Source organism: Stegastes partitus, unplaced genomic scaffold (genome assembly GCF_000690725.1).
Source record: "Stegastes partitus isolate 25-593 unplaced genomic scaffold, Stegastes_partitus-1.0.2 Scaffold1050, whole genome shotgun sequence".
NCBI lineage: Eukaryota > Metazoa > Chordata > Actinopteri > Pomacentridae > Stegastes > Stegastes partitus.
Genome location: NW_007578781.1, coordinates 54,654 through 62,923, shown reverse-complemented (window position 1 = coordinate 62,923; position 8,270 = coordinate 54,654). Strand labels below are relative to the sequence as shown.

General features: G+C 44.0%; 2 protein-coding genes across 2 annotated transcripts in view; one reads left to right on the top strand and one right to left on the bottom strand.

The window, feature by feature from the left end:
* The window catches only part of LOC103367443 (high-affinity choline transporter 1-like), an 8,377-nt gene extending 3,281 nt beyond the window's left edge, over positions 1–5,096 (top strand). Inside the window, exons 4-8 of the mRNA XM_008295465.1 lie at positions 362–510; positions 1,997–2,140; positions 2,847–3,000; positions 3,180–3,397; positions 4,363–5,096. Coding sequence (XP_008293687.1) covers positions 362–510; positions 1,997–2,140; positions 2,847–3,000; positions 3,180–3,397; positions 4,363–4,914 — 1,217 coding nt within the window. The 3' untranslated portion in view covers positions 4,915–5,096. The remainder of the gene's footprint in view (positions 1–361; positions 511–1,996; positions 2,141–2,846; positions 3,001–3,179; positions 3,398–4,362) is intronic.
* A 1,419-nt stretch (positions 5,097–6,515) lies between these two features.
* On the bottom strand, positions 6,516–7,787 carry lhb (luteinizing hormone subunit beta; the record flags this gene model as incomplete). The annotated part of the gene is made up of 2 exons (XM_008295471.1): positions 6,516–6,749; positions 7,656–7,787. Coding segments are annotated over 2 exons (366 nt in total), but the record flags the coding sequence as incomplete, so codon positions are not given.
* Positions 7,788–8,270: the final 483 nt, after the last annotated feature.

Below are 8,270 nucleotides of genomic sequence, written 5' to 3'. Positions count from 1 at the left end.
GTGGATGTAAACTTCTGGTTTCAGCTGTAAATGAAGAATTTTGAACTTCAGTGCGTCTCCTTAACTCCACCAGAAAACTGGTGAGTTAGAGGGTCAATGATAATCTGACAGCCTTCGTGATGAGCTGTTGCTGATTCATTGGCATTAAACTTCGTTCTCAGCTGCAACTTGACCAAATCTGATGCCACAGAAATGAACCCTAACACTTCTGCATCCATCTTTGCTGGTTTAGAAAGCAGCTTTTTCACTGAATGCTGCACTTTGCAACCTTTAAAAATGGCTCCAGTTGTGTTTTAATGACAGATACGGTCCAGTCCTGGTGCAGAGGGGAGTGTTTTCTAACTGCATGTATGTTTCACAGGCGTGACGATGAGCGTGATCCTGGACCTGTCCTACGCTGTGTGCATCTGGATCTCTGCGGCCGTCGCCATCACCTACACCCTGCTGGGAGGCCTCTACTCGGTGGCCTACACGGACATCATCCAGCTCACGCTCATTTTCATCACCTCTGTGAGTACGTCAGCCTCGTCAGTTTGTTTAGCAGATGCACACAGCAGGTTTTCAGCTGACAGACGTGGCGTTCGAAGCCGACTGTGTGTGTTCAGTGGAACAAAAGAGCTTTTTCCCAGCAGGCATTTTGACACGACACCAGGAAATGATTGATGATGGCTGCTTGCACCGCTAGCATCCATTAATCTACCAGCTATTTTACCGATTAGCAGAATAATAAAAACTGGTCATTTTAATCTAAATAAAGCAAAATTTAAACTTGTCTCATTTTGACAGATTTCATCTCGTGCATAATATCATGTGATTTATGATTTACAGCACAAAGCAGCTGAAGCGACACGTTCTCCACTGATTATGTTCATTGTTTTCGGTAGAAGCTTCAAGCTCTATGAACATATAGATGAATTTACAGCTATGGGATTGTGCTCAACTTATGCATGCGGTGAATTTGTTGCACAACGTGGTTATAAAAGCAGCCTGGACGTGACTGCGAGTTAACGTTCAGTCGCACTTCAGTGCTTGTTTCATTGTCTGACAGCAGACATAGAAAAACATTTAAATAAAAACGGCTTCATTTGGACGTTCAGCTGCATTAATGCGCAGTAGAAGTGAGCACAGAGAGCAGGAGAGAAGTAAACTGATATAAAGAGCTTGCACCAAAACACTCTCTCTTCGTTCTTCGTCCTCTTTGTTCTGCAATCATTTGAATTTCTCCCGTACATGTAAAGCTTTTGCTTTTTGGAAACGTTTACACTAAACTAAGTCAGACTCTGCTGCTGCAGCTGTTGTCTGGAACTGTAGACTGCAGCCGGCCAGTGACTGGAGCCGAAAACAACATTATGTTCAAGACAAATATTTGTTATAATAATTACCAAGTTGGGAAAAAATGATATCGCTGCATTTTCAGCACCAGCGTCATCGATTAAAGCCGCTAACTGCTGCAGCTCTATGACTGTGTTCCATTTAGTGGAGCTCCTTCTGAGTTCCTGCTGCTTCAGGATTTAATGAGACGCTGAGAAGAACGGAGCCATCGCTGACGTCATCAGTCACACCTGCTGTGACACGTCCTGCATGAACAACACCTTGTCTCTTGCTCAGCGTTTCACAACCGTTTCCGAGGCCTAGTGCTCTATGAGACAAACAGGCTGCGCTTTGGATGTAAAATTGTTGGCTGGCTTTAAAGAGATTCAGATTCAGATATTGCATGTATTATGATTCAGAGGCATCTGTGGCTCTGACAGCAGCTGGAGAGAAGCTGTGTGTCAGTCTATTAGTCCTGGTTCTGATGCCTGATGGCAGCAGCTCCAACAGGAAGTGGCCTTGGTGGCAGGAGTCCTTCAGGATGGTGTTGGCTCTCCTGAGGCAGTCAGAGCCATGAAGGTCCTCCAGTGTGGGTAGAGAGCATCCAGTGACCTTCTGAGCCAAAGAAAAGCAGCAGAAACAGCTCCTGTCGGTGTATCTGATGCATCTCCTTCTCTTTGTTCAGTGGCTCTGCGTCCCTTTCCTCTTCATGAGCCCAGCGTCTGTGGACATCACCACCACCTCCTTCAACCACACCTTCCAGCCTCCCTGGGTCGGCTCTCTGACCACAGACAGGGCCTGGATGTGGATCGACGTCTTTCTGCTGCTGGTGAGCGTCTAGAGGCAGAATGGTGACTGAAACACACACACAGGAAGGAACTTGATTTAAAGTGAGGAGGAAACGGCTGGACACTAAACTTAACCCCTGAGCTGCTAGTTTAGGGGAAATCTGACATTATTATAGTTATTTATTCTCTGCAGAACACTCGGTCACCACTGCATTACTGAGACACTCAATTATGTGAACGTCAGTCAATGTGATTTTTTTCGTGAATATTTCTATGAAACTGTTGAAAGCTTTATTTGAAAATTCTAATATAAATAAATTAATACTACTACTACTAGTACTACTACTAATAATAATAACAAAGCTACTGCTGAGCAAAAAGATGTCTCAAATTTCTAAAAACACATCAGAGCTTTCCAGGCATGGAGTGTCATTGAGTGTAACCTGGTTCAGAGCTTGACTTGATTAAATTCTGATTTCAACCAGCACAGAAGTGATATATCTGATTTATTTTTCATGTGTGGTTATAGGAATTTAAAATTGTAATATTTTTTCTAGAATTACAAACAGAAATGTATTTTTTTCTTGACCACTACAGAATTAACGTCAAGTCTGCTTCTTTTTTGTGTATTTTTACTGCCTGTACATTTTGTTATTGTGATCTGTGCACTTTACAGGCTGGAAACATTTGCTTTATTCAACACAAAAAGGATCATTTGAGTGATTTCCTTGTGTTTCTTTCTCCCAGAGTGTAGGAGATCTGGGTTTTCAGGACTTCCACCAGAGGACGTTGTCGGCGTCCTCCTCGGACACGGCGAAGCTTCGATGCTACGCTGCAGCGTTTCTCATCCCCACGTTTGGAATCCCTCCGGTGCTCATCGGAGCAGTGGCTGCATCCACAGGTAAAGCAGTAGCGTTAATAAAGCACAGTTAGACTGGAACCAGGATTTGGATTTTGGAAGCAGCTGGTTGAGTTTAAATAACACAAAATATTGAGCTGAGGCTACGACCAGCATCATCATGTCAACTCCACCCATCGAATGAATCTTTGAAGCTCATGAGGCTCATCTGATCTTCTCAGACTGGAACCAGACTTCGTACGGGTCTCCGCCTCCGTTTGAACGAGGTCAAACAGGTCTGATTCTGCCTCTCGCTCTGACCCACCTGACCCCTCCGTACATCTCCGTCGTCGGCATCGGGGCCGTGGCCGCCGCCGTGATGTCATCAACCGACTCCGCCCTGCTGTCTTCAGCCTCCATCTTCTCCTCAAACATCTACAAGAAGATCCTGAGGACCAAGGTGAGCCGCAAGATGAGTAACAAAGACTCACAGAGAACATACATCAGGTTACGTATGGCCGCTCACACCATCACATGTAGAAGTCTGCGTATAGAACAAGCAGCGTAAACTAAAGGAGGCAGAAACATGTCTAAACACTTCAGTCCGTCTTAAATCTTCAGTTTCTCTAAACTGGCATAATAATTGAGAGTCAATATGGCCAAATTCTGGATTCAAAAGCAGCTTCACTACATGTCATCCTTAATGTCCAGTGTTGTATAGTTTACAAAAAGAACACCTTTACGTCTCTTTGCCTGGATTTCAACCTGCAAAATGTGCTTCTGAAAACATCTGAGGCAATAAATAACCGACTGAATCTGCCTTTATTTTAGATCGATAACGGTTAGTTTCAAAGTTTCCAGAGTCAGTGGCGCTCTTCAAGTAGGCTAGACCTGAACTTTCTGTAGCTGAGGAGGAAGCAGTGCACAGCTGCCTCCATAGACAATGAATGGGATGATGAGGTTCTGCATCCTGTGGACACGTATGATCTGGGATTGAAGATCTGGGGTAGAGTCGTTGCTCCTTCATGTCAGAAGAAGGCAGCTGAGAGGATTCAGGCAAATGGGGGAAGACCATGGAACAGACCCAGAACTCACTGGAGGGATGACTTATCTCCTGGGGTCCTGAGGTGTTCCTGGGCCAGATATGAGATATGTGAGTTCTGGAATAGACTGCTCTAGGACTTCTCGGATAGACCCAGAACTTACTGGAGGGATTATATATCTCATCTGGCCTGGGAATGCCTGAGGACTACCCTGGAGGAGCTGTAAAACATTGCTGGTCAGGGGGACACCAAACGCCCTGCTCCTGCTCCTGCTACCCAACCCCTCTTATGTGGAGGAAGATTGATGGAGGTCTGAAAAGATGTACAAGCTCATGTCTGACTGTCTTTGCTGCATCTTACGATCTTCTTTCTGTCGTTGCAGGCGTCAGAGAACGAAATGCGCTGGGTGATTCGTATCGCTGTGGTCTTGTTCGGGCTGGCCGGGACGTCGCTCACCTTCCTGCACACCGGCGTCATGGCCTTCTGGGTGCTGGGCGGAGAAATCGCCTACATCCTGATGTTCCCGCAGCTGGTCTGCGTGCTCTTCTTCGACATCTCCAACGGCTATGGAGCCGCTTCGGGCTTCCTGCTCGGGTTTTTCTTCAGGCTTTTGTGCGGAGAGCCGTTGCTAGCGTTACCGCCTGCCATCCACTTCCCAGGATGCACCCTGGAAGACGGAGTTTACGTCCAGTATTCTCCCATCAGGACCATCTGCATGCTGGTGGCTTTTGCCACCATACTGGGCGTCTCCTTCCTGACTTCCCTCCTCTTCAACAGAGGACTGATACCGGAGAGGTGGGACGTGTTTCAAGTTAAAGTCCAGCGCTCACCTCAAACACAAACGCCGACAACAGGTGACACGGGGAGACATGAGAGCTCAGAGACTCAATGCGAGAACGGAGTTTCACATCCGATGTTGGAATCGACATGTTGAACATCAGACTGCTGCAGTAATGGGACACGAAACACGGAATTACCTCACAACACATAACAACACATACTCATTCAGATTCACCTGAGAACAGATACTTCAGGTGTTTAACTGGACAAACTTGAGGAGGAAAGTCTGTCTTGAGGATAAAAATAAAGAAAAACATTCAGTGAAGATACCAATAATGAATTGCTAACTTTTGGAGTTTTGTACAGCGACCCTGAGCGCTTGACTTATAATAATAATACTAATACTAATAATGATACGACTACTACTACTACTACTACTACTACTACTAACAATAATAATAATAATAATAAAAACAGTGCTACCTCAAAAAGAACATCACAAACTACGACTGCAGCTCAAGAGAAATCAATAAAACACAGTAAATGGAGAACACACCCTCACTAAACTGGTTGCACAGAAGCAAACCGTCCCGGGCGTGGTCAGCGTTTCGTTCATTCATTCCTGCTGTCAGCTTTTTATCATCGATAGCGGTGTGTTCTCATCCATCCCTGATACAAAGAAGTGGTGCTTTTGGAGTTTACTCATCAGACATTTCAGACACCAACACCTCCACCTGCCCTGTTTTCCCACCAGGTGGTCTCCTAACCTTCACCTGCTTCCTCACTGCTTTACCTCCCGTTCATCATGCTGCCACTGTTCTTTGACCCGGCCTCTAATCCTCCCACTCCGCTCATTGCTGAGCTTCTGGATTCTTGATTTCTCTTCTCACTTCTTACATGAAACCAAGAAACCGAGTCGAGGAGACGAGCATCAGTTAAATATGTCTGTTGTGTTGCTGAAACCTGCTGACATGCAGAACAGTGTTCATGACAGCTTTAAAGCATAGATTATTATTATTATTACTTATAATTGAATTCACAGTGTGACACAATGTTATATGCGGCTGATGTACATTTTTATTTTTGGACACACGTGATACAAATCAGCAGTGACATTAAGATTGAGTGATATATATGCTGACATGTTTCTTTTCTTTCTGTTTTTTTAAATTCCAGCTGTGTGGAACCTCTTTTAGGTCACACCTTTACACATCCTTGCTCATAGCTTCTCTCTCCTCCAGATGCATTTCTAGGATTTGAAACATCCTCCAAGACGGCATGAAGACTGATTTCTGTTTCTGGACAGAGGACAGCGGAGATGAGAGAGGAGAAGACTCAAGTCAGAGAAATGAGAAAGAAGAAAGTTCATCTCCAAAATCTCTCAATATCTGTACAGCAGCTGACAATTGAAGAATCAGTTAGTTATTGCAGTTCTCCTTGTCAGCTTTCTCTTGTTTAAATTGAACTAATTCGCATTAATTCACACCTGAACCAAGTCTTAAAGAAAAAGCAGTATGCAGCCTGTGTTCATGTTGATTTAAAGTTCAGGTTGTTGTGACCATGTGGTTCATTCTAGTATGTCCTGCTGCTGCCCCCTGCAGGCTGCTGGAGGAGGTTGGTAAACAAAGTGAGCAACAAGATTGATCTTTTATATTTAGTGTATTTAATCCTTTCATTTATTTGCACAAGACACAGGAAACACTTTGAACTGCCTCTACGCTGTCTGAGTGTGATTGAAGTGGCTGCTGGTCCAGACTAGTAGTAGAAAGGTTCGTCTTTCATGCAGGAGTTGGGCTGCATGCTCTCAAACGTGCAGTCGGACGTGTCCATGGCGCATCCGCCGCAGTGGCAGCTCAGAGCCACCGGGTAGGTGACGGTGGGGTCCACGCCCGGCAGACAGTCAGGAAGCTCGAAGGTCTTGTGGTAGAAGTCCCGGTACGTGCACACATGTTGGTACACTTTGCTGAAGAGAGTCTTGATGACAGGATCCTGGAGGGCAGCAAGAACAACACGACGTTAGAGCAGGAAGCTGATGAAAACAATCACAAAGTCCACAAAAGAGTTCTGTTTAAAACAGGAAGCAGCTAAATGACCCAACAAAACCCACAAAGCAAATCACGTTTCACACAGTTCAAGTCCTGCTGCTTGTGATGCAGGTTTGTTGTCACACTGTCATGAAACGGGGTTTTTTTTTAAAGAGCTGTTGTTGATATCAGCAGCAGCTTGGCTTTAACTGCTGTGTTACATGAAACAGACTGCGGTGAAAAGGCCTCAGAGTCAGTACAGAGTGTTTATGGACATTTATTCACGTCTCATTTAGGCGGCTGAGGTTCTGTCACACAGATTAGTTTCTTCCTGCTGATATGAAACAGACTGAACTGCTGCTCGTCTGTAACGGAGTCCTGAACACGGGACAAATGGAAATAAAACATGTGATGACCCTATAAAGGTGTGAAAACAGCATGATGTCATGAAAAAGCTCATTTTATTACATTTTCCTTTTCATCTAACAAACACAAAGAGTGACTCAGATAAAGACTACATCTTGCTTATTCTTTGCTGCACTAGACTTTTATTATTACTAGACTAAAGCAGGTTTTATTTTGTTATGATCACAGATTGTGACCTAAATGCACCAAAAAACTACAGACACACGAGTTAATTAAGGCAGTGACTCACACATTATGAGCAGGTTTAAATTGTTTTCTTATTATTCAGAAATAATTACACACAGTGCTGTTTCATTAAACGAACCTTCACTTTAAAGCTCAACCACTGAATGTGTCTTAATTTCATACTCCAACTGTTTCTTCAATTAAGGCACCAAATTAATCTGTTCTTCCTCCGGTTTCTCTCTCGTTTCATTCTCCTCTCTTTGCTTCGTCTCCTCTGTACCTTGGTGATGCAGTGGCCGCTGCAGATGGTGGTTTCCACCGGGTGGCACCGCGGACAGCCTTCCTTCTCCAGGGACACCGTCTGGTTGACGAGCTGGCAGAACGGCAGCTGGAAGGCCGCTGGTGGTGGAAGGTTTCAGAGGTCGGTTAGAATATGTCACAGAGACCCTGACAGTAAGGTGCAAGCGACTTTGTTCTCCTGCTAAATGAGTAAAATGCTCATATTTGTGATCTTTATCGCACATTTGTCCAAACTTTTATCTTTATATGAAAGCTGAGTCATACATATCACATAATAATGCAGGTTTTTGTTTGACTTCAGGGAAAATGTGTCAGTAAAAGTTATTAAAGTAGGTTTTATTTGTTTGTTTTTTCTGTAGACTTTAATTTGAGTCTTGCAAATATGAACTTAATGCATTCGTGGACATCAAGAAACTATTTTAAATTTTGTTGAATCTGCTATAAATCAACACAGTGTTCAACTGTATTTAACTGTCAAAGACAAAGAGCCTCTCACGCAACAGTGTGAAGAAAGAAAGCACAGAAAAATTAAAATAACATCAAATAAATATGTATATATAAGTTATGGTCAATTAGAGTGAAGCTGTGGACTTGA